Below are 25,774 nucleotides of genomic sequence, written 5' to 3' on the forward strand. Positions count from 1 at the left end.
AAGCCTCTGGGCTTAAAGTAGGGTTATGTGCTGACCTGAAATTTAGCATTGAAATTTGCAATGAAGATTTGAGGTTGCCATTTAACTTGCTAATAGCTACTATGGCACTGCTCAAAATGTGCCAGTATAAGCCATGGGAGGACCTGGTTGGCCATTCTTGTATTTCTGCTTATTGACTTCATGTAAAACTATAGAATCCAAATATTGAACATGGATATAGACAAGGATGCAACATCACTGATTCCAGTAGATTTACATCAACATAGTCCAGAAATAAATTTGAACTCTGTTTCTTGAAACTATTCTGTGAGAAGGGAAAAAAAGTCAAGGTCTCCAGGAAAGCAAGAGTAAACCAGATTTTACTTTTAATTTGAAATATGACTGTAAATATACCCAAGATTAGATCAAGGAGTAAAATTCTCAAGCAAAACAGGTCTCAGCCATTGGGGTTTGAAGCTGGTCAGACCAGTTTCGTACTTAGCAACAACACATTGGAACTGGCGTTTACTTTGTCAGGGTTTATGAGGTCTGGGAAGATGGTGCACTCCTTCCCTGGCTGCAGGAGCATTTAAAAGTGTAGAAAAATGGAAGCCAGTGAAAAATTGGTAACAAACAAGTGCTTAAGAAGTTGTCTGCCTTGAGTGGTGGGCAGATTGGATTTGAATTTTGGGTCACAATTACTGCACAATTACTCTGGTTTCAATCAGTTTTAGCTAATGTGCTCATGCTGATAAAAGCAGCATACTCATATCTCATGAGATCCATCCTTATTCTGGAAAATCTGCAGCAGGTACTGTAGGAATGCATCCTGCTTTTACCTTCTAATCCCTGGTTACCCAAGCACTTGAGGACAGACTGCTGCTGTTTGAGGTTTGCAGGAACTATCTTTTTGCATCCCTATTTTACAGAAACACAAGTGCCTCAGCTTTTGGATTAAAATATTTCCAAACTCAAAATGCAGAATGTCAAACCTGCCAAATTCAGACTAGAAATTAATTTGTATTTTTAACAGTGGTAGTAAGTACCTTGTGCAACTAATTACAGAAGAAAATGGGGACCTGTCTAACAGTTGAAATAATTATACTAAGGTTCTTTTCTAGCAGATGTGAAGAACAACAAAAACCCTGGATGTAATTCTATGACATGCAAGGAGTTCATTGTAAATATGTCAGAATGGTCCTGTCTCATCTTAAATGAACCCTTTAAACTTGAAAATGTTCAAAAGATCAAAATGTGTGTCCTCAGTGACCACCCTGGTGAATGTCATATTTGGGGTTTTTTTGGTTTTTTTGTTCCTCTTTTGTTTTCCTCTAGTTCTGCTACTTTGTTTATGCAACACAAATTCCAGGAGGATTGTCTTACAGTGACTTCTGGTATCAGAAGTTCTCAAGTATTCCCCATACCTTTTTTTAATCAGGAAATGCTGAAGTGCAGCAAGAACTCAGAAGGCACTGCTGAATTGGAAGAAGCCCTGGCCACAGTGCTTGATATCATCAAATCAGTAAATGATTCCATGCACCAGATAGCAATCACAGGATATGAGGTAACTGCTGCTGCTCCTCCTCTGGTCTGAGCCATCCCATGCTCCTATCACCACTGACCATGCTGTGCCTGTGGCTGGTACTGTGCTTTATGGAGCCTGTGCCACATTCCTGAAGGGTGGCACTCAGAGGTGTGTTGTGATGACCAAAAATACATCTCAGCACCCCTGTCATGTGGAGCTGGGGTGTGAATGTGGGGGAATAATGGGGCAAATGCAGGACTTTTGAGTAATTGCACCCCAAACTCATTTGTAGGTGAGAGGTGCAAGTGTGGCAAAACTAACTTAAGAAATTTGCTGAAACTCTGTGGCTCCTGTGCAACTCAAGTGTTTTCAAATCTTTTGCACTTAGGGAGAAAAATGTGGCTTTCATTTAAAGTGGGTAATGGAATCTGTGCCAGTGATTGGCAAGCTTGTTATCTGAAATGTGAAATAACAACCACGGTATAAATCAAAGGGCACAAATATATGTCTCTGCAGAAGCTGCATTGAAGTCATATGACTTTCAAGAACTAGGGCTGACTACATAAAATGAGCCCTTAAGTGAGAAGTGGAAGTGATTGATATATAAAGGAGAAATAAGCCTGGCAAAATGAAGCCTGAGAATCATGTGGTTGCCCATTTTGAAATAGCTGCAGGGTGAAAATGTCAAGAAAGAAACAATATACTGAGTATTGTTCAAAGAATTCTTACATCACAGTGACAGGCTTTAATCCAGAAAAAATGTTTTGTGCAAAATCTGACTTCCTGAGAAGGTGCTGAGGTCTGTACAGACAATGTCTGAGTGGGAAGAGTTATTCTGGTTATCAGGATGGGAGTAGCCCCAGGAGTTTTGATTTCTATAGTTCTCTTTAGTGCAAGTGCATCTGCACCTGGTAGCTGAGGAACCCATGCCTGCTGCCAACATGATTTTATAAATAAATGCAGTTGCTCATTTAACTGCTTGTCAGAGATCCATTGCAGCACACAGCTGGAGATGTGGACTGTGCATTACATTTGGGATGAGAATTTGAGTTCTACCTGCAGTAGTTGCACTGGGTTGAAGGTGAAGCAGTTGCCACCTCATTGAACTGGCAAACACTGAATAGGAGTGGTGATTGTGGATCAGAGAAACACCACAGGTCATAAATACAGTCTTAGATCTCCTAAACCTGACAAACTTAAATAAAGTAGCATATACTTAATCCATTCTGGTCATGGCTAAGTCTGAGAGTCTTGGAGACTCCTTTTAGTTCATTTTAGAAAAACTCTTTAGAGCCTGTATATTATTATTGCAGACTTGAACCAGTCAACATGGATATGGGAAGGTTGTATCATAGATACAGCACACCTTCTACCTCCCAATTTCCACTGTTTCTTATTAATTCCCAAAGAGAAAGGTAGCTTTCCTCCTGTATTTCTCAGTTTAAATGTATGTACTTAGAGCAATTCAGCAAAAAATTTATTTCAGAACAGTTCTGTAAAGGGAAGAGAAGAAGAGCTTCTCCAAGAAAGGTAACATACTATCCTGAGTAGGGGGGATTTATCCAGATTCCTGTCCCTATAAATGCTGTGGTCATCCTTTTGTCTATTCCTTGCTTTAAAGTGTGAGTAGTTTTGTACTCAGGAATTCAATGGAACATTCCTGTTCCTTTTCAACTTTTACTTTTGAATTTTCCAGCCTTTCATGAAATACCAGATAGTAACTCTAAGGACTAGATTTTTGCCTCTGTTTCTTAGCTGAACTGCAAAACATGGCACAGTAGGACATGGCCACTGTGTAGCCCAATGCTGACAGCATTCCTGAGATGCTTTGTTACATGATTTTTAAATGGGGTGAAAGTGTGAAAGAGGATGTACCCAATAATTTCTTCTCCCTTTTCCACCTGTCCCAGGTGCTCAGCTGTGGTGCCAAGTAAAAACCTCTCATAGACAGTGAAACCACACTCCATCTTGTGGAGTCTTTCCCACACAGCCATGATAGAAATACTTGCCTGGAAAACCTTTCAGAGAGGGATATTATGGCAGTAGGGAAGCAGGTTTTGGGACAGCTTATGAATGCTCCCAACTGCACATTCTGTTTCTTGAACTTGGGTACATGCAGATTTGAGGAGCTGAACTCTTGTGTAAGAAATTGCTAACATGTAAGTCTGGGGTTGGATTGGTGTATGTTTTTTATTTTTAGGCAAAACCACAAAAAAAAAGAAAAAAAAAAAAGAAGTAGAATCAAGCTCAGAGAGCAGAAGATTTAGATGTGTTTCCTACTACTATCCCAATATTTGTACACAATCTGGCCTGGGTAGTTTGTCTATGAATTATGATGAGAAATTCTTATAAATTATCATTATGTATTGCTCATCTTCCATAAACATGAGATACTATGTATTGCTCTAATAGGGAATAATTATATTTGAGATAGTGATCAAATCCTCCACTTTAAATAAACTTCCTTTAGAATAAAGTATTGCTGTCCACTAGCAGAAATTAGAAGAAACAGTGTCCTCCTATTTGCTGCCTACACTGAAGACAGTGCAGTGCTTGTGGGCTAATATTCAAAGTCTGCTGTGGGATTGCTGCTGTCTGTCATCCATGTCTGTCTTTCTTGTCTCCCACTTCACTCACTATTATCCCAATCTCAAGGGATTCAAGGTTGGAGAGACAGACCTGTCACAAGAGTTGAACTGAGCTTCTGGATCTCAGTGCTGCATTGAACAGTGCCTGGAGTGACCAGGAGCCTCTCACCATTATCAGAACCATGTAGAAAATATGCTTGTTGGTTTTTTTGTTTGTTTTTAATTTAGCTTTACATATCAATGTGCTTTTCACAGGCTTGCAGTTTATAACTACATGCACATATAAATACAAACACCCCCAGTCCTGTATGCACAAAGAAAAGATCCAGGTCTATATATTAGAGATGACAGACTTACCTAAATTGCTGAGGTTTTCTGAATAGTTTGGAGGGTCTAATAATACACTGATATAGAGTGTAAAAGTACCAAATAAAGCTCTGGTTTTGCAGTTGAATGTAGGATAGAGGAGGGGGAGTGAGAAGGAGAGCAGGTTGCAATTCTTAGTATAAGAAATGAGACATTCCCACTTGGACCCAACATCTTCACCTTATAATCAACAGAACATGCAAATGTTGAAAGTAAGTACTTTAATAATGGACTGGGCTTATTTCCTCAACTTATTATACAAAGCATTCCTAGGAAAACTTGTGTTAAGATAGTTATTATTATCATAGTTTGTTGAATCCCATTACCATATAGGCATTGCCATTTCTTATATACCCACATTCCTCCACTTTTAATGTGGGATTGTTCTGGTGGCATCTGAGCTAAATATTTATATCAGTTGAAGTATTTTCCCTTCAGACAAGAGCTTTAATTTAGAAAGGTCTTATTCCTGCCTGGTTTCACTCTCCCTCAGGTAGTTTTATGGCTCCTTGGTGCATTCACTCCCTCTTTGCCCAGGGCTGTGCAGTGTTGCATAGTTTGCAGATGGTGAGCCAAGAAATTATTGACAAAGCTTGTAAAGACTATTTTGAAACAGGAGGGAATTACATACCTACACAGCCCTAGGCACTGATCCGTGACTTCAGGCATCTGAGCTCTTTCAAGGTTTTGCCCAGGGATGGAGGAAGCTTGTACAAGAGTGGAAACTGAAACTAGATCTTCCAGAGTCACAGCCTTTTTTGGGTATTGGACTGCACTAGCCCTTCCTACTGCCTTGGAGTCAGGGGCCTTGAAACCCAGTTTTTGTCAGCAGAAGCTTCCTCTGAGGTCACCGGAGGGGACAGCCTGTGTGTCACATCCAGAGAGATCCTGAGGTGGATCTTAAATGCTAACTATGTGTGGGGAGACAAACTGGGAATTATGGACATGGAAACCAGTGCGTTAATGGTTGTGGGAAGAAACCACACAGGGGGACACGTGCACTCTCCAACACTAGGGATGCCTCTGCCTGGAAACTCAAACACCAGCAGAGGAATGAATTGAGCCTGGGACTACCCTGGTTTGAGTGTGATCATCTATGCTCTCTCTTTTCCTTGCTTGCTAGGGGGATGTCAGTGAGCTTGGCAAGCTGTTGATGCAGGGTTCCTTCAACGTATGGACTGACCACAAGAAGGGGCACAACAAGGTGAAGGACTTGGCTAGATTCAAACCAATGCAGAGACACCTCTTCCTCTATACAAAGATGCTACTTTTCTGCAAGAAACGGGAGGAGAACACCGATGGCCATGAGAAGACAGCTTCATACAGCTTTAAAAATTCATTAAAGGTAATAAATGCACTGATGGTGGGGGAGGGAAATAAGTCTGGTGCTCTCACAGGCAGGGATGTGCCCACATGGGGATTTGAAGAAGGTGCACATGTTTGGAGCTGTCTTGCACCCATGAATAAATGACAGCTCCCATTTAGTTTTGGGCTGGAGACAGACCAATCTATCCTGCAACTGCAGATGTGAACCTCGTTCTTTGCAACTTGACACAAAGGGGCACCTTGTGTGATCTTGCCCAGCATCCCATAAAGAGCAGCCAGACTGGATGGACCTGCATCTGTCATTGCTCTGCCTATGGGCATCCTCCAGGTGCAGTTCTATGGCAAGTTTTACTATTGGCACAGCTGAGCAGATATTTTCTGTGGCAGTAACACCTACAGATGAATCAGTGCAGTAGAAGTGCCCTTTTATTTGCAAGAGTGAAATTTCCAGATATGAGTCAGGACATTTTAAGGTGGCAATCACAAGTAGGCCACATTTTCCCTCTAAGCACATTGGTGTGACACTTGTGACTTTACCCAGCTAACACAGGTCATCAAGTGCAATGTTCCAAACTTATTTCAGGGTACCCAGACAGGAATTGTAACAGAACCTGCTTTAAGGCTTGAACCAATTCATATAAGTATTTCAAGTTTCTTCCTGTAGAGATAGAAGGAATGGTGGCATAACACTGTCTAAATCTTTAAACTAATGCTGATGTGAACAAGAGGCATGAGCAAGTACAGTAAAAAGATGAGAAACTGGTTAGTAGCAGCTGAACTTCAAGACTGTGATTAAGAATTTTTCATTTAAGAAATCCAGAATTTTTTTCTTCAGGTTTTTTGTGTCATCTGGACTTGCAGACTGGTCATTAAATTTCACAAAGCCCTATTCCATCCCTCTTTCTCTTCCACCTCAAGAGGTCAGGGATAGCAAGTGAAAAAAACAGTCCTAAAACTGAGAATTTATCAAGGTGAACAAGAGCCAGGATGGAGTTGAAAACTGATCCACAGATGAAGCAATAAAAGAAAAGAGGATAAATTCAAGATCAGACATTAGCTTGGGTTAATTTTGAACATTCTTTTTCCCTCTAGCAATCAAAAAGATGAATGACAAATTAGATATTGAGAAATAACATGCTCTGAATTTTACTTTTAATGACTCCCAAAGGTATCAGAAGTGAATACAGCCTTTTAAAAATGCTCCTCAGAGAATGAAGTTTAAAGACTATTGATATTTTCCAGATTCCAGCTTCTTGTTTTCTATTTTGAAACAGATGAGCACTGTGGGCATTACAGAAAACGTAAAAGGGGATAATAAGAAGTTTGAGATCTGGTATAATGGCAGAGAAGAAGTCTATATCATTCAGGTAATGACTTTCCTTTTTGTCTCCAAGGGCTATACTTCCTTTCAATTGAATTGTTTTTAAGAATGTTCACTGTCCTGTACACTCCAGAAACAATAGCCATTGAAAGCTTTATTGGTGAAGCACTTTCAAAGGCACTGAAATGGCTAATTTGTTGTGAAAATGGTCAGGATTTTGGCCAGAAGAAGAAATAAAGTAATAGAAAATTCCTTGGAATGCTGGACAGAAAAGCAAGGACAGGACTTTGGATTTGTAGTAACTTTTCCATCTTGAGGAGTGTCTGTTTTGCTCAAAGCTAGCCACAGTGTTCCAATCCTTGGCAAAACTGAGAGCCAGTGTAGGTCAGGGCAGCCCAGTGATTGGCAGCATGTTTTAACTGGATCTGCTTTGCCTTGTCCTCTTTTGTTCTCAGGCATCTTCTGTTGAGCTGAAAAACACCTGGATTTCAGAGATCCGCAAAGTCCTGACAGGACAGCTGGAGGCATGCAGAGGTAGGGCTCACAGAGCAGCAGCTGGGAACGTGTCCTTCCCCTGTAGCTGTGTGTGACAATATGGGGCTGGGACAGCTTCAGTGCCAGCCAGTACCCCCAGTGAAGCCAGCAAGGACCAGCTGGGCAGTTACAGCATTGCTGGGATTTAAAGCCATGTCCTGATGAAAGAAAATTTCTTGGGCTTTTAGAAGTGACAGGGATAACTATTCCATTTACAGTTACTCCAAGGAACATGGTTTTCCTCTGTTGTCCCTCTCAAGCCACAACTCCAGAAGCAGCCTTTTACCTCAGCATGTGAGGAGATGGGATGTGCACTCTGTGTCTCCTGGATAAAAGGTCTCCTTCCACATCCATGACTGGACACAGCAAATGCTCCTCTGTTTTAGTCTTTGCTTTGTTTTGTTTGGGCTTTGAGGGTTTTTTGTTTCAAATCTAGTCCCCCCCACCTTATGTTCTAAATGTCGATTGTCCCATCTTTCCATCTTAGTGACCTCCCTGTAAAACATGGTTCATGACATTTCCCTCTCTCACTGAGATGTCACTATGAAGGTGGTTTGTGATGTGTTCAACACTGTCAATGATTGAAGCCTCCTAAATACCTAATGACACCCTTTTTTATATAAGATATTGAATCCCAGACAGACAAAATTCAGTCTGGTTATTTCAGATAGCAAAAGAACATAGTGATGATAGCTGTCATGGATGCTACTCTATTTATTCTCTTAGGACAAAAAACCCCACAGACTTTTCCTGAATCTTGGCATTGCCTCTCACCTTGGTCTGTCAGTTTCTGTTTCTTTCATACATTCATATCTCTTTAAAGCAAGGTCAGCAAAGCCTCTCCACCCACATCCTTCAAATTCCTGAGCAGACTTTGTCCAAGGTGGAAACCTGTGTCTGTGCTTTAACTTTAGAGGTCACCTCTATTTTAATTGCCTGTTTCACAAAGACAATGAGTTCTTGCATCCTCCTTAGGTACAAGGAAACAATTATGAACGTTAGCAATTGAATCCAACCCATAACAATACGCTTATTTACAATGTTTAGTGCTCTGCTCTTGTGTTACTGATCTTTCCTTCATCCTTTCTCCTCTTTATTCTGAATTTTACTGTGATTAGTTCATCAGGAACTGCTGAGGAAAGACCACAAGATTCTTTTTAGTGCAGTTTCAGGACTGGATCTAGAGACTTTCTGATATGGTTTGTAATATTTGCTTCTGAAGTATAAAAGCTGGTTACTTAGGCTACCACAAAGAGTTGCTAATGGAGAAAAGGTACATATTTAATAGGATAGAGTGCTAGTCCTCTATTTGTGTTTCTAGGCAAAGGAAATTAAGCTTGTATGTTACCCAGATGAGCATTTGTGAAATCTCTATAGCATACAAGACCTATTAGCTATTAGAGTTGCTTTGCATTTTCCAGAGAAAAATATACAGGAATCAAGACTGATTGAAACATTTCTATTTTGATCTTCTTTATTGTTTTGCACTAAGATCATACCATTCTAGAATATTTCAGCTTTCAAGGGACGTCAGGACATGACAGTCCAAGGTCCAGCTCAGGGCAGAGTCAGTTATTGGTCAAACAAGGTTACTCAGGACTTTATTCAGTCTGGTCTCGAGACCATCCAAGGGTGACTTTCATCCTACTCTGTGAATATAGTCAAGCTTTCCTTTATTGTGAATCCAGCAGAACAGCAGTCAGAGGATATAAATTGTATCTCATATGCTATTGCAGCTCTTCCCATTGCCTTTTCCCAAATGCTCACATGAATCCAACCCCTTGCTGCAATAACTGGTGTCAGGAAGCACATGCTTTGTCCTGTGGTTTTAAAGTTTCTTTTTTTAATGACTCACAAAAGAAGACGCCTTAATCCAAGACTGGATATTTTTACAACTGAGCACTGCAATGGGAGAAGGAAGAGGGATATATTTGGTTTTTTGGCTGTTTTTAATAACTGTTGTTAGGAGTTGCACAGGGGGTTGGAACGTTGGAAGGAACCAGCTGAGGTGGATGAGTGAGGGGCAGAGAAGGTGGCCACAGGATGGGATAAATAGTTTAAAATATGGATCACTGGTGTCCAAACACTTGGTGTGTACCCAGCCCTGTCAGAGACTGCAGTGAGCATGGAGTGCTAACGAGGCTTTGGGCAACACCTTGATCCATCAATCCCCAAGAATGCCTCTCTCTTGCAGGCAAAGGAATTACTGATACAGCTCAAGGGATTTGTGTAAGTCCATGAATCAGTTGCCAAACCCAGAAATGGAGCTACTTCCCACTCCCCAGCCAGCATGGGCATTTCTACCCCACCAACAAACTACCTGAGTTTAATCTTTCAGTGCTGCCTCATCCCCTTGTCATGTCTCTTTCACTGATAGGAGGTTCATCTTTTTCAGAGTGAAATAGCCCAGGGATCTCAGCAATAGGAGAGTTTGAAAGCAGCTCCTTCCACTGCTTCCTCACTTCTCAGTGTCTGACTCTCCTGGCCCTGAAATCCAGGCTCTGAGCAACTGTCTTATAATTTTTCCTCACTCAGCATTTACTGGACAAAGTACAAGTCTGTTGCTACCTTGTGGCCCTGCAAAAAGAGTGAACAAGTGGCATATATAACATTTTCTGATTACTGTTTACCAGGATGCTGAGCAAAAGCATTCTGCAGAGAGATAGGGATATATTCTGCTATGTGGCTGAGTATGCAAAAGGACTGATGGACATGTGTTGCTGAATCCAGACAAAGCTGTGAGCCACAAAACTTGTATTCTGGGAAAAAGGCCATTATCCATTCTCCAGATCAATATCATGCAGTTAGCTAGGAAGAGGTACTGGGAAAAGGGAAGGTAGTAGGGAAAGAAATCTCTTACGTGGTGAAAAATTGTGAGTTTGGTGAGCTAAAAGGTTTCATTAAGATCTTAATATGCCTTTCTCTTCAAGTACAAGCATTCCATTTTGATTGCAGTGGCAGTCAAAATCTCTCCTCTCCTGTTTCTCTCTCCCACCTTCTACATAAAAACAGAAGCAATTGAAACATTTTGGAGCAGCTTCTTTTTACTTTTTTTTTAACAGAAGCAAGTCAACTGCACCAAAGAATCACTGAGAGTGTGTATCATGCACCAATGGATTCCTCCAATGCAAGCAGGTAACCACAGAGCTGCCTTGACATATCAGGGCCATGTTTTGTCTTCCATTTGTGCTTTTGCGGTACATAAATTCATAGATTTTTGTGTTTAGCTTCCTTCAATTGTCTTCAAATTCTTTAAAGATAAATAAACACAGATTTGCTCAAGAAAGAAGTTATATCACAATGCAGAATTAATTTCAAAGACTAACTCAAGTTTAGTTAAAATGTATTGGAACATTTCCAGGATCTTAAATGGAGCTGCCAGCAAAGTTCTGTAATGACCCAGTTGCTGGGCAAGTTTAATGGAAGTTGGCATGGGATTTCACTGTAAAATTTCAGCAGGATCAACCAAGCCAGGAGATCCCAGGTAACAGCCAGCCTTTGTGAGCTGTACAACTCAATGCAAGAAATATCAAACAGATGTAGTGCTATTAATCCTGCACCATATTTTCTCTAGGCTTGGTTAATTTGCTTTTTTTAGGGTTCAAGGGTGGAAATCTTTCAGCAGAACCACCTTGGGGATAGGAGAAAATTATTCCAGTAAGATATGAAGTGCAATCACAAAAATGTTTCAGAAGAATCCAGATGTGTGTCCTTCTTAAAAGGCTCTTAAAGTGAGATTTTCCAGAGCAGAAATTACAGACAAAATATGTCAGCAGAAAATTAACTCCAGGAAGAAATGCCATATGATCAGCTATTTGTCCTAGAGTGGATTAAAGCAAAGGAAAAATGAAGTGTTTTCCTCACTCTGCCAACTGTGCCAGAAAAGGAGAGGTCAGATGCTCCTTCTCCAAATGCTGGGTTATTATAGAAACAAGAAGAATACAGCGAGTCTTCATGAAAGAACAATGTTTTGGGCTGTGATGAATGGCACAAAGTTCAGGGTGTCCCATTATTTGTTATTATATGTGTCCCCAAGATAAGCTGGGGCAGCAGAATCGCAGCATCAAGCTGACTGTGCAGGAGTTGATGGGAAATGGTGGATCCAGAGTTCCTCAGACTGGGGAGCCCTTTCTGCAGCCTGTCCTGGATTGCTGGGGGAGTAGGACAAGGAGGGGAAGGAAGAGGCTGGACTGCAGGAGCCAGCACATGGCACAGTCTGTGCTCAAGGCTGATGTGACCAAGCAGCCCCAGCTGTGAGAGGTGCTGGAGGCAGTGGCGACAGCATCTGCTAAAGAGCAGCCAGCACCACCAGTGCTCTGCCAGCAGAAGGAGGCTGATTGATCACTGCCATGTTATCTACCCAACAGACACCTACTCCTGGTCGGCCCATGTGTGACAGTGACTCTGTTTTCTGTTTGCTGGATGCTTTCCCCTCCCCAAGCTGTACCTGTCCCTGTCCTGACAAAGACTATCCTCTTTACTGTTTACATGCCACCAACATCACTTGGGACTGCGATTCCATGAGATAAGGCAGGCCTGACTTGGGATTGGAGCTGAGGTTTTGGGAAAAGGAACACTTAGAGCCAGTGTCCTACACACAGGCAGTTACTGAGTGTCCTTAAATCCTGTTCAATCTATTTCAATTCTCTCTCTCTCTCTCTCTCTCTCTCTCTCTCCCCCCAAGTTCTTCCACAAAATTGACTGTTAATTCTAAAATGGGATGCCCAGTGGTATCTATTGCTGCTGTATCTCTCTCTCAAGGGATGGCTGCTGCATTTCATTGATAATGAAATGATCCCTTTGTATTGTTTTCTAAAGTATTTAAACACATGAAAATTAAATAGTTTATTGTTCTAACTGCTTAACTATCTGCTTTGTTGGAAATGACTGATGCACTCATACATCCATGTAAAAATATCCCGTGAACATGGATAAACACAAACTCTTGGAATTTGGCTGCAGATGCTGTTTCAGAAAGGCTTTTTTATTTTCTTGGTGTCTTTCTCACAGCTGTAAATCTTTAACTCTGTCAGCTGCATGTTTCACAGTTATCCCAGCCTAGCTGGGAAGAAAGAGAGGAAAAAGAATAAGGAAATGTGAGTGTGCTTTGGATTTGTTCCCATGTTTATTTTGAGCCCCATTTTGTACCCGACATGAGGCTGCAAAATCACATTTTGATGGAGTACAGGAGGTAACAGAGACCTTGCTAGGATTCCATCAGAAACAGGTCAGAAGTTCAAATGCAAAACAATGAGTCCTGGACTATCTTATATTTAGAAAAGGTATTTACAGATCCCTAGTATTTAAAATGTTTTTAAGTTGTTAATGATGTATCTTGGACCTTCCCTTACAGCAGTTCACAAGTTAATTGCAAGGAGCAGTTTAATTGCTGATACCTGTCAATAACAAGCACTTTGGCAAAGAGTATTTCAAATGTGTAAATACAATGATTTGTGTGGAGCAGTCTGCCAAAGATAACAGTCAAACATCCAAATTAAACCACCAGACATTTGCAAAGAACCACAAGAAAACCTTGCAGTTTGAATGTCCTACAAACCTGGGACAGGGGCCTCAGTCCCATTACCCAGGGCAGTACCTGGGCAGGTTTCTCAAGGTGGATCCTCCCATTTGTGATTCAGCTGCAGACAGGGATATCCCACTGGGATTCATGCTCCAAAGAGCAGAAGAAACAGAAGCTGGGGAAGCCAATAGAATTCATATGTTGCTTATGCATGGTATGACCTCTACATGACCATCCAGTATCCATTTCTCTGCTGGAGACAAATGTATTTATGCTGCAAAGGAAGGAAAATCTGGGTTGTTTTTTCTTACCTGGCTTCCCACTCCAACCTTTCAAATCTGCTGCACTTGCAAAAAGAACTTGTGCAGACAACCAGCTTGTTTCTCCATTATTCCCTTCTCAACTCTGAAGAAGCACATCCCTCACTGTGTGGTGTGCAGAGGAGGCAGGATGGGTTTTTCCCACCACACATGCCTGCACAGATGCAGGTTTTTATAGCACACAGCATTTTAAAACCAGTCCTTTGTTCCTTAGGCTTCCATGTTTGAGGGTAAAGAAGAATGCTTAGTGCTCAGTGCTTTATTAGATGTTAATGGGAATGTTACTATTTTTATATTTCTTTTGTCCCAAGGTATAGCAGGAAGTCATCAAGTATATATGAAAACAAATCTGAGACATCAAATGTGGATGCATCTAACAATAAAAACAGGAATTCCAGTCCCAGCGCCAGACAAAAGAGAGGTAGGAGTTCTCACAGAGCTTTTGCTTCCAAAGGGTAATATTTTTATATTTGCATATATTCCTGGAGTTTGATGAGGTTACTTTAAATCTACATTATTTTAACCCAACATCAAAAAACCAATGCTACAAAGCTGAATGACTGTACCATGAAAATTTGTGAGCATCAAAAGACATGACCAGTTTAGGGTTTTTAAGTCTGAGTTTTGATGCTTTATAGTGCTCTTTATACAACTTGTGTTCTTTAAAAATAGAACTTAGGGGACAATAGCATATGTGTTTTGACCAGCTGCCTCTTGGTGAAGTTGATTTCTAGACATACTTAATTTAAATTTTTTTCTACAGACTTTGCTAACTGATTTCTTTGTTTAAGTCAAGGAGAGTTTTTTGCCTCCTCTGTGTATATCAGTTTTCCTCAGGTGTACAGTAAATAAACCCACAGGCAGTCACAGAAAGTCCCTCCATTATTTGAGGCCATAAGTACAATAGGTCTTCTATACAACAGAAGTTAAAATAAACACTATAAAGAAATGGAATCTCATTTGACAGCAGGAAGAGAAAATCTTTTGACAGCAGTTTCTCTTTTAGGCAGTATTTCTTAATGTTGAACAAAGAATTTTCTACTAAAATGAAAAAAGAAAATTGTGAGGTCTTAAGAGATTAATACCCAAATGAGGCATAAAGTAGTAACAGCCCCATTTTAAATAAAGATATTTTTAAAGAAAATGGAATGTCTCTCTTGGAAAAGAAAAGCTATTCACCAAAAGATTTTTAATTGCATTAGGTTTTCATGCTGGAAAAAAAGTTACATATTCTTCATTAAAAAAACTAATCTTAAAATTTTGTTTCAGTAAATTTTTATTTTTAAAACATTTGGACTTTTTTTTCTAATTCAAAAAGTGGAAAAGTAGCTTTTCCTTTTAAATTTATAAACTTAAAAAAAAAAAACTCCAAGAAGATTACTGATGTTTTCTAACTGTCCAGCTTACTCTAGAGTGTGGGAACGGGGCTCACATTCCTGCTGGTTGTCATTCTTCTGTCTTCTGCTTTCCCATGAGCAGCTCCTCAGGGCTCTGGCTGGGGTCCCACTGGCTCAGCCCAGAGCATCCTCGTCCTCTGGTGGGTGGCTCTTCCTGCAGGGCTGGGCAGTGAGTCCATTCTTTGGTGATTCGGGTGCCCTGTGCATCCTCAGCTGCAAACCTCGCTCTGCAGAGCCAGCAAAATGCTCTCCAGCTCTAGATGTCCCACCAAAACGCGAGTTTGTGTCCTGTGAGGCACCTAGGGCTGGGGCTCTGCAGGGGGCTGAACTCAAAAATGTCCCAACACCCGGCACACAGCCTGGGGGTCTGCCAAAACTGTCTCTTTTGTGCCACCTACTGCCTGTAAAATGCTTCCAATATCGGTGTAGTTAATGTGAACACATTATTTTAAAATACTGGGGAGTTTCTGCAGTACAGAAGGGGAGGGTTGACTATTGACAAACTATTTCAGTTTTGTTATTCTTATTTGTAAGTGGCTGTGGCAGAGTTTTCTACATGTAAATCAGTATTTTGTGTGGACCTGACTGGTGGAGTCACTGCCTTGAAATAAAAGAGGAGCAAATCCTGCAGGATCCTCTGGGGACCCCCTTGTCTGACTGCCCTGCTCAAAGCAGGGTCAGCTGCAGCACGGTGCCCACAGCCGAGTCCATTTGGGTTCTGAACAGCTCCAAGGATGGTGACTCCATAATCTGCCACGGGGACACTCTCCTAGGTTTAACCCCTTTCACAGAAAAAAGGGTTTCTCACATTTTTAAATGGAATTTCCCGTATTTCAATTTGTGCCTGTTGCCTCTCTCATCCTTTCACTGGGCTCCACTGAGAAGCATCTGGCTCCATCTTCTTTATTTTTATAAGATCCTCCTGAGCCTTTTCTTCTCCAGGCTGTGCAATCACAGCTCTCTCACTCTCTCCTCATGTCACCTGCTGCAATCCCTTAATGATCCTCACTGGATTCACTCGAGGAGCCCAGGACAGCACTGCAGGAGGGTCTCTCTTGTGCTGAGATGAGGGGAAGCATCACATCACCTCCCTGGAGCTGCTGGCACAGCTCTGCCTGATGGAGAAAATGTTGCCCAGGTTGCTGGTGGGTTTCTTTGCCCCAAGTACCCATTGCAGGCTCTCCTTCAACCTGCTGCCCATCAGGACCTGGTTCTTATTATGTTTGGAAACCATTTCCAGGGTTATTTGGTATACCTGCAGAATGAAGGAAAAGGTTTGTATGACTCAGGTGGAGACAACATGACTTTAGAGACCAGTGTCTAATGCTTTGCTGATGCTGAGAGGCTGTGGGGACTTGTGAAATGCAAAGGGGTCCCTCAGTGAAGTGATTCAATTGCAGAGCAGAACACAGGAGCCCACTCCTCTGCACATGCTCTGCTGTACTCACTCCCTGTGGGACTCTCTGATAATTTGACATCTCTGGATTTTCTTGCCCTAAGAAAACAGAAAGTAAATATATTTTATATACCAGTTTTTGAATTCTTTATAAGCTACAGTATCTGTACAAAGTTTGCCTGGCAGTGGGAGCAGCCATGGCAGGGAATGGCCAACAGAGACTGTTTGGAAGCCAAAGGCAGCCCCACAGCTGAAGCCACTGCTTGGGAGCAGCTCCTCACCAGATGCACCTGCCTGGCCCAGAGCTGGCACTGGGCACTGGGTAGAAGGAGCTGAACCACAGTGACATAATTCTTCTGTGTTGTTAAAATCTGTTCCTCTCACACCCACCTATGCATGCAGGCACCTCAGGTCCTGGATTATCATGGCTGCAAATCAGGAAGTGATGGGATGCACTTTCCTTTGGAAGCACAGCTAATCTGTCAGTTGCTTGTCTGTCAGTGTGGATTCACTGTCTTTGTGTTCCCTTTGTACTTTTGGTCTTCATTTGTCCCTCTAAAGATTTTCATGTGATAGTGTGTGAACTAAAGAGGAGGAAAATCTATTGGTTAAATCCCAAGGCTCAGAAGCAGGTACCCATGGTTTTTCTCCTGCTCCTTTGCCATAAACCTTCTGGGTGTTATCTGCCCACACCAAGAAAGGAGCAGATGGAGGACTTGGCAGGAATGTGTGGACCTGGGGGTTTGAGCTAGGTCCTGTTTCCTGCAATGTGAGTAACTGAGTATCTTTCAAGCCCAGAGCCTCAGGACCTCGATCCATCTGTGACTGATCTCTGCAGAGGCAGCTGTCAGACAGCATGGCTGATTATTCATGCAGGAGCCTGGCATGTGAGCTTTGCTGGCATGGCATCCTTACATCCCAGCAAATCAGGAAATCAATTGCATGACCCTGCCAGCTTCAGAGGCTTTAGAAAGGTTTCAGCAGGTAAGGCTGCAGGTGTACCAGCCACAGGGCTGGTGAGAGCAGACTCTTCAGTGCCAGTGCTGGATTGCAGAAGTGGGACTGCTCCCAACACTTGCATGTCCTGTACTGCAAGGCTTCATCTCTTATTTCTCCCTACAACTCACTGCTCCAAGCAATGATGTGTTTCCATAACAGAAGGCACTAGCTTGCTACTAAATTGTATTTTCCTTTGATAAGAGCTACCTCTCTTCACCTGTTATTCTTTAGTTTTGTTTTGTTGTTGTTCTCCATTAAAACTCAGTGAGCCAAACTCAACCCAGGGGTCTGTTTGGTTCAGCTGGTTTACTCACCCTGACCTCATGTCACCTTTCTAATTGATTAGCTCTTGCTCAGGCTTGAACTGAATCAAAGTTTATTGATTTCTTTTTAGTTGTCATCCAGTGCTAACCTTTCCCATAAGCTGAACAGCTGTCCCTTCCTTCCTTATTTCTCTTCCCTCTCCCTCTCTCTCCTAGTTGATGCTTCCAGCAGCCTTAACCTTGAGCGCACAGCGCTTGCTAGAAAGCGATTCACATTGCAAGGTCTTTCCAACCGCAGAGCTCCACCCAAAGGTAAAATCACCCATGCAGCATTTGGTCTCAGGCCATCTGTCTCCTGCACTCCCACAATGTTCTCTCCATCCCATGGTGCCATCCATCACTGTTTCCTAAACTGCTGCTGCATCTCACCCAAATGCTCCTTTCTGGTACACACAAGTGGCTCCTCTGCTCAAAGACGCCGTCACCAAAAATTGCTCCCACAGCAGCATTGGCAAGGCAACCTCTGGGTTGGCTGGTTGGGTCTTTTACTGTGCACAGTGCAAATAACGTTTGTTTCAGTTTCTCTCAAGGGTCAAAGTGTGAACTGGTTTTAAATGATCAACTGAACTTCTTTCAGCAGCTTACAGGCTTGAAGGAAAAGAGTATCATATCTGTTGTGCTACGTGAGATTTTCATATGTGAAATCATTCATTGGTTGGATGTCACTGTTTTTTCAAATATTGTTCCATTGTGGCCTAGTGGGGAACCAGAATTCAGGAGATCTGGGGTTTTATTCCACTTAATTATGTTATATGACACCATAAAATGCTGTGTTTGGGGTACTTGTGCATAAATGTTTAGTAGATATCCATGAAAAGAGAGCTTTGTGAGTTCCTGTGATAGCTGTACAAGGAAGAGACTTTAGAGGAAAGAAAGAAATGTGAATAGAAATTAAATTGACTGACTACTTATAATTACTTTCTGAAAAGATACTGTAATTACTCCTTTTATTGTTTTTGTGTGGCTTTTCTTCTGTTCTGATAAATAATATTTCCTCTGTGAGACAAAGGGTTAGTATGCAGTGATGGAGAGGGTGAGCATCAAAGGAGGAAGAACCAAGATGAAAGCATAAAAGCAGAAATACTGAAGCATTAAATGGTGATGTGATAAAGTAGATAAGAATGCACCAAGAGTCAGCACTGCTGTAAGATTCTGGCTACCAGATTAAGGCTGCATGTGGTAGTGAGATCCAAGATGGACAAACAAAGTTTAATGTCTGAATATAAAAACAAGTGGATTTTAGAACTTGTGGCTCAGGAAAATCAATGACAAAACACAGATTTCAGAAATAATGCTGTAATTTTTGCAAGTCTAGATTTACAATTTTGTTTGGGGTCTCTTTTACTTTTTAATCTGAGTTTTTCTTGTCATAAGAAATGTCTTGCCTTGTATTCATTGTTCCAGGCAGCGAAGCACAGCTCGGAAGAGCTCAGCTGTAGGTGCTCTGAGTTCAAAGCCTTGCTGGGTCTGGTTACTTGAGATTTCCTGTGGAGCACCTCTTGCACAATGTCCTGCTTCACTCTGTGGGGCTGACCTGCTCCTGGCCAGAGGGAGCTGCTGACAGACAGGCTGGTCATGGCTGCAGGCAAAGCCTCTCAGCAGTGCAGGGGCTGGCTGCTGAGGCAGGTTGGAAGCTGGGAGAAGGGAGCAGGGAAGTGTTTGCAGTCAGCTTGTCCTGCTCCTCAACACTTTGTCTAAAGGTTTTTGTTACTGGCCATGGTGAAGGATGGTGTGTTGAGCTGAATGTACTTTGGTTCAGATCTGCTGTGTCTGTTCCTGTCAGGAACACATAAAAAGGAAGGTCTAAACAATATAATAACCCAATGAACCAGGGTGTAAACAAGATTGGGTATTGCCAGTGGAGCATGGATGCTGAGAGAAATGCTGAACTGTCTGCCTAGGCTGGATATGACAGGCTGGAAAATGTTGTATATAATCACTTTGGTGTTTTAGTCAAAGAAATGCTGATGTCTGGAGAAGAAACTTTGGCATCCTGCACTCCATCAGAGCAGAGATCCCTGGGGCAGCCGTCCCAGAGCTGGCACCAAAGTGTATCCAAGTCCACACTCAAAGCACCCTGCATCTCCCCACCCTTGGGTCAGCATTAACCATCCTGGTTTGCAGAGCCAAGTTCATATTCCTTGGGGTGGGCACAACTTCAGTACATCTCATAGTGAAAAGTGGGGAATCTGTGTCTTTACTCCTGAGCAGACTTAGAGAAAAGGCAGGATGCTAAATAAGGAAACAAAAAACCACTATGTAGCCTTCACTTTCTCCAAGCTGATTTGCACCGGTAAAGATGGAAGCTTGGAGAATATTTTCAGGCATTCACACAGTTAAATTTTAGAAATGACAAATGTGAACTCCAAACCATTCATGCTTGTTTTTCAGTGTATTTCAGGTCAGTCATCACAGAACAAGCAGTTCAGTGTCTAAAATGATCCAAACCTCATCTGTAGACGCACACCCATTCCAGCCATCATGCTCATCTCTGTGTTTTGTACTTGGACACTAGTTGGTTGCTATAAAATAATAATTGGCATGGCTCTTTTCTGAAGTATTACAATTGGTGCAGTTGGAATTGCTTTGAAAATATGTTCACAATAACACTTTCTGTGCTTTTCACCTTGTTGAGGGTATTTTTTCTCCCTGCTTTTCACCTTCTTGAGGGTATTTTTAGAGGAGCAACCTTTCTTTTCTTTACCCTTTTCCAGCTGCTGCTTTGCTTTGAACATCTTTTACCCTCAGTGCTTATTAACCTCTAACCCTGCCCTGCATTGCATCTGTCTGTTCTCCCAGATCCAGAGTCTAAGGACAGAGAAGTTACCCGTCGCTTTTCCCTAGCCTCCTCCATCAGCACCACAGCCAATGCTTCTGCTGTCACCAAAGGTACTGTCCTGCTGCTTGCTTAGCTCCCCCTCTCCCTGCCTGCTGCCTGGCACATTCACTGCCAAATGCTGCTCAGAGTGAGCACCTCAGGGCCAGTTTTTTCTGAGCAGGAGGTTCCAGTAGAAGAAGAGTGAGCACCAGTGTAACACCTGCAGGGAGGCAGGCCAGGACATTTTGAATGTGTATTGAGGTGTGCTGTCAGCCACAGAGTGACTCTTCCCAATTTCTCCATTGTAGGCTTCAAAAAGTGTTGCTGATGTCCATGGAAATTGGATTAATTTTTGGCTGATGTGGTTTGGATTTCCAGTAGCATTGTGGGCACATATGCCTGCTTATCAGGGATAATTTTGACAACAGAACATATGGTCTTACATGGAATTCTGAATATGCTACCTTTTGGCACTTCCTGGAATGGACTGGAGGAACTGATTTGCCAGGTTAAGATTTTCAGGGCAATTCAAAAAATCGAAATAGAAGGAAAAATGGCAGAATTAATTTGGATAAAAATCTTTGCTCTGTAGTTGTCAGGAAGAAAGTTGCTCAGTATCTGTTGCCTTCTCAACAGCTGTGAAGGATATGAGCCACATCCTTGGCTGCAAGGAGGCTGTCAGGGAATGAGGGCATGGTGGGGTTCATGGGCAGAGAAAGGATGTGGCAGTCTCACTACCTACAAATGTTTCTTTGACAGCCCCTTTAGACCATCCTCACATGGAAGTGATGGGCATAACACATGAGAAGAGGTTTTTACAGCTTTTTGCCCTCAGCAACAACTCAGAAATATATGATCAGCTGCTAAATTATGGGAAGACTGAGTCATTTCCTAATAATTCTTTTCAAAGCTGGGGAACATAATGAAGCACGTATCTACAAAGAAAATGGGCAACCAAGGATTGTTCTTTAGTGTGGTGTATCAAAGACATCATGTGTGAATTGCAATGAAAGTTAAAATTTGTTACAGTTTCATATCAAAAAGTCCTATCCTAGAATCCTGTCTGCCAAAAGACTGTTGGCAATCTCTTGGGATACTGAGAAAGCCACTTCTGCAATGATTTTCAAAGCTAGAAAACAGAATCAGTGCTTTTAAATTAAGTGTTTTAGTTACAGCATCTACTTTAAGAAAATATTTCAGATGACAGAAGAACTGAAGCCTGAGTCTTGTCTCAGCATCAGCCCAGATGCAGACCAGGGTGTTGTGGTCACCACTTCTGGCCACAGCTGCTGCCGTGTCTGATCCTCACTCCTGGCAGTTCAGCTCCCCCCACATCTGCAGTCGGGGCACAGGAGAGGGGCTGCGCACGGACCACACTGGACCCCACTTCTGAGGGTCAGAAGCGTTGGCTTTGTGAGCTGTGCCCTGCCAGGCTCACGGCTGAAGGCGGGGACTGCGGGTCTGCTGCCTTAGCGCCATCTCCTGGGCAAGAGTGAGAGGCAACATCTGTGAGACCCCAAGGGAAGCAGATTCTTTGCTGTGATGTCTCAATGTCTTTTGACAAAAGGGTTTGTTCCCTATCCACTTCACAGAAGTGTGTATCTTCACCACCCAGAACCCAGGGGTTGGTCATTCTTCTGGCTGAAATTAAAAGTGGTAGGTAGTTAGTGTTTTCAGGTGTAGGAAAGCAAGTTTCTCCTTTAACAATATTTACAGCCTTGTGACTCTATAAACTCCACACAGGTCCCCTTGTTCCTGCAGTTAAAGTCAAGAGACATGAAATAAAGAGTGACCCAACTCCCCTGGGGTTTGAAGGTAGGACTATTTCCATCCTGCATGAAAACCTCGTTTGATATTATTCACTAAATTCACATCTCATCACAGCTGGTGGGTGACACTGGAGTTCATTAGGGGTTGGGGTCAGTTTATCTGCATAACTGGGATAAAGACAGCTTGTTACTCCCTTGCCTGTCCCCTGCACTCATATTCACCTAGGCATGGGCCTGAATTAAACCCCCAGTTCCCTGCCTGTTTTGGGAAGTAAAGCTCTAGGCTGTCACCTGGATCTGAATTTTCTGCCTGGTTCTGCCTCCCTCCATAGGGAGCAGCAGCAGGGAGCCAAGGGGCTCCTTTTCACCTTCACCTGCAGTCTGGCCACTTGCATCCCTCTTCCCTTGTTGGTGTCTACTCTTAATGAGAGAAGCAGGAGCTATGTGCATGAAGACTACAGGGGAGGCTCGACTGTGCATTCATAGTCATTTCAGGTGCAGTGTTTCATTTCAGACAAGCAGAATTTCCACCAATTTGTTGCAGCGGATTCAAAAATTACTGTTTAACAAACAGTACCAAAGAGTTAAATTGGGGTGCTGTTCCTCAGCCACTGGAAGATCACCAGTTTCCATTGTCAGCCTTTCCCTGACCATTTGCCTTAGGGGGACACAAGGATCCAGGTACCTCTGCTGTAGGACAGACAGGAGAGATGTGGGCTGAGGACTCCTTTCATAGCAATGTGTTGTTCTGCACAAAAACTTGGTAGGAAGAGCCAGTGAACAGGTCAGTGATGGAACTGGTGAAATATCAGAGCTATCTCCCATGGCACTCCCAGCAGAAGAGGAACAGAGAGGTTGGAGGAAACAATTCAGAGACAGCAGAAGTAATTTTGCTGTTTGCAGAATATTTCCTTTTGCCAGTGACCCCTGGCACTATGTTTAGAACCATCCTGGCACCCAGCACCAGAGTTTCCCAAAGTGTGGGGTTTATGCCTTGCTTTCCCCACTGACAGATGCCCTGATCTCAGCATCCCCTGTGGCTGCAGGGGCAGGGGGGATTTCAAGGTGCAAGAACTACCTGCAGCATAGAACTGACTTGCTCCTCATAGGTTAAAAACAAAGTACTGCTGCACAGCATCCCTCACCAGACTGAGTAACTTTAAGTAGGAAACAATGGACATTATCACCCCTTTACCAGAGGATATTGCTGCTATTGCCAAGGCTCTGAGTGAGGTAACAACACAAGGGATTGCCTCCCAAAATTCTGTTGCGTTCATCAAGGGTGAAATCATTAATTTGTGGTCTCCCTGGTCTCCTTTGCTGCTGTATGGATTAGGATCAAAGCCATAAATTATCACCTACAAAATGATTTTAAAAGCTGCAAAGAAAATATGGGTAAGGAAGCTGTAATGAAATAGAACACTGCACTGTTCACACAGCAATTGTCTTCCTTAATTAACATCAATACTTCTGTTTGATTCATTTCGCTGTTCTCTGTCCTTCTCAGACTTACAGTTTTTCTGTGGAATGCTGCTGTCCTTTCACTCATTTGTGCTGGTCATGTGTCTCCTCTTTTATAACTGTTGGACCACAGTCCACCTGTTTGTTAAAGAGACTGTCAGTTGCAGAGGTGATGCAGGAATTCACTTTGTACTGGTTGTCTGGTCACTGTTTCACCTTGAAGACACAAATTGTACTTCCTGTCACAGATGCTTTTGAGAACACCATTTTGGCCCAGACTAAATGTAATGCCGGTCCCACCACGAGATCCGTACCTAGATCTGCTTCACAGACAGGTAAACAAAATTAAAGTATTTGTAAATTCAATTTGAGGGTGCAAACTAAATTTATGATAATATTTACTCTCTTTATTATAAGGAGAGTTTTCTCTTTTGGTGAATATTATTTCCCACCAAAACAAAGAAAGAAAAAGCTTGGATCGTTAGCTTAGAAACAATGCCCAGATTCTGGTTTTCTGAGGTCAGGCTGAAAATAATTATTTTAATTGAAAGCAAGAGAGCTCAGAATTTGATCTGTCTTATTTTATAAGAATTAAGCATGAGAAACAAGCTGTTTCTTAGTCTCTGAAATTAGAATAGTGATTTGTATAGAAGAGGGAGGCTGATGCATGTATTTGTAAGGAATTCTTGCTGGTGAGGTTTCTAACAGTGGCAAAAGACTGTGGAAGCTTTGTCTAATGGAGTAGAGGGGTATCTTTTTCTCTTGGTGTTTGTAGTCCAGCCTGTGAATTTGAACTGAAATTGCAGTAGCAGTTTGAAGTTAATTAGAATCAGTGTATTCTTGTATGTTTAGACCTTTGCTAATATTGCTGATGTGAATAAACTGGTACAGGACAGTGTCACTTCAGAGGCTGGTTTACACCTTTAAAAGCACAGATGACCAGACCATCCCTGTGGGGGGATAGCTGGGGATGCAGCTGTGCTGGAAGAAGGTCCCTGTGTCCCTTGGAACTGGGTTGCAGTTGTTGGAGCAGACAATCCCTGGGTGGCAGAAGGAGCTGCAGAGCTGCATGAGCATGTGTTGCACCAATTAATAAACTTATTTCTCCCGGATCAGGTCACTTTTCTGTTTACTGCATGAACTGCCTGGCTTGGGTTTTGTATTGCCTCAGGCCAGGGTTTGGTGTGGGTTAAGAGTGCTGGGATGTGCATAATCCCACTGTGTGAGCATGTCTCCATGTCTTGTGGTCAGAGCAATGGCCCACAGGATGTAAAGAACTTGGTTCAGCATCTGCTCAACCCAAGTCCCTGTGAGTCAGCTAATGCCCAGCAGGTACAATAATTAGGAAGGCACATGGTAAATTGACTGACTGCATTCAGCTTGTATCTGTCAGGGCTACAGAATTATTTGGTAGATGCAAGGTCTGTTTCCTCTGAGCTGGACTGTAGTCATCCCCACCAGGAAAGGGACAGGCATCAAGTGCAGGAAAGTGCAGATGATGGTTGCCATCTGCACAAAAGAGCCTGAGCTACTTTTGCACCATGGGAGCCTCAGGCAGACAGGTCTCATAAGGCTGAGCCTCAGTTTCCCTCAGGACACATCCTATGGACAAGTCTTTTTAGGTGAAGAGAGACTGGCTGTTGAGCTTGGGCTGGAAATCTCTCACTGAGTCCATTCCACTGGGTTGGGGTGGTTCTGGTGAAGATCATGCAGTAAGACAAGTAACAGCACAAATATGACTGAGCTCTCTCCTCACCCCCCTGGCTGTCTTTGTGCCTTGCTGTTTACTCTGTCCCTTCCCTGCACTTGCAGCCTGCTCCAGGGTATAATCTTGTAAATTGCTCAGGTGGTAATATCACCTTGGGGTGAGATGGAGATAAGAAGTCAACCAAAATTCCATGGCTTTGTACTTAACATGTGGAGGAAGCTGGAAACTGAATCATCATGGCCCTCTCAAAGTCATGTCAGCACAAGTTATCATTTGCTGTGCAGGAAGATTCCTGGTCCTTGTTTTTTGTACCTCCTGAGCTGAGGGGATTGAGCAATGCTGAGCACTGGGAGTATCCATGGGTGTGAATATGCAACCACACATGCTGCTCTCACACCAGGGACAGTGAGTGGTGCAGGCTTT

At 42.6% G+C, this 25,774-nt stretch overlaps 1 protein-coding gene across 6 annotated transcripts in view; it reads left to right on the forward strand.

The window, feature by feature from the left end:
• MCF2L2 (MCF.2 cell line derived transforming sequence-like 2) overlaps positions 1 to 25,774 on the forward strand; it is a 152,414-nt gene that overhangs the window by 120,481 nt on the left and 6,159 nt on the right. For 3 of the 6 annotated variants that reach the window (XM_071437961.1, XM_071437959.1, XM_071437960.1), the window contains exons 21-30: positions 1,418 to 1,543; positions 5,582 to 5,803; positions 7,059 to 7,151; positions 7,561 to 7,639; positions 10,702 to 10,774; positions 13,792 to 13,901; positions 17,752 to 17,847; positions 20,395 to 20,484; positions 22,157 to 22,228; positions 23,892 to 23,978. In XM_071437961.1, coding sequence (XP_071294062.1) covers positions 1,418 to 1,543; positions 5,582 to 5,803; positions 7,059 to 7,151; positions 7,561 to 7,639; positions 10,702 to 10,774; positions 13,792 to 13,901; positions 17,752 to 17,847; positions 20,395 to 20,484; positions 22,157 to 22,228; positions 23,892 to 23,978 — 1,048 coding nt within the window. The remainder of the gene's footprint in view (positions 1 to 1,417; positions 1,544 to 5,581; positions 5,804 to 7,058; positions 7,152 to 7,560; positions 7,640 to 10,701; positions 10,775 to 13,791; positions 13,902 to 17,751; positions 17,848 to 20,394; positions 20,485 to 22,156; positions 22,229 to 23,891; positions 23,979 to 25,774) is intronic. The other 3 variants (XM_071437962.1, XM_071437963.1, XM_071437964.1) reach the window with 3 other exon arrangements.

This window comes from Agelaius tricolor, unplaced genomic scaffold, assembly GCF_023055355.1.
Source record: "Agelaius tricolor isolate 1412-34295 unplaced genomic scaffold, bAgeTri1.0.p SCAF_12, whole genome shotgun sequence".
NCBI classification, from domain to species: Eukaryota; Metazoa; Chordata; class Aves; order Passeriformes; family Icteridae; genus Agelaius; species Agelaius tricolor.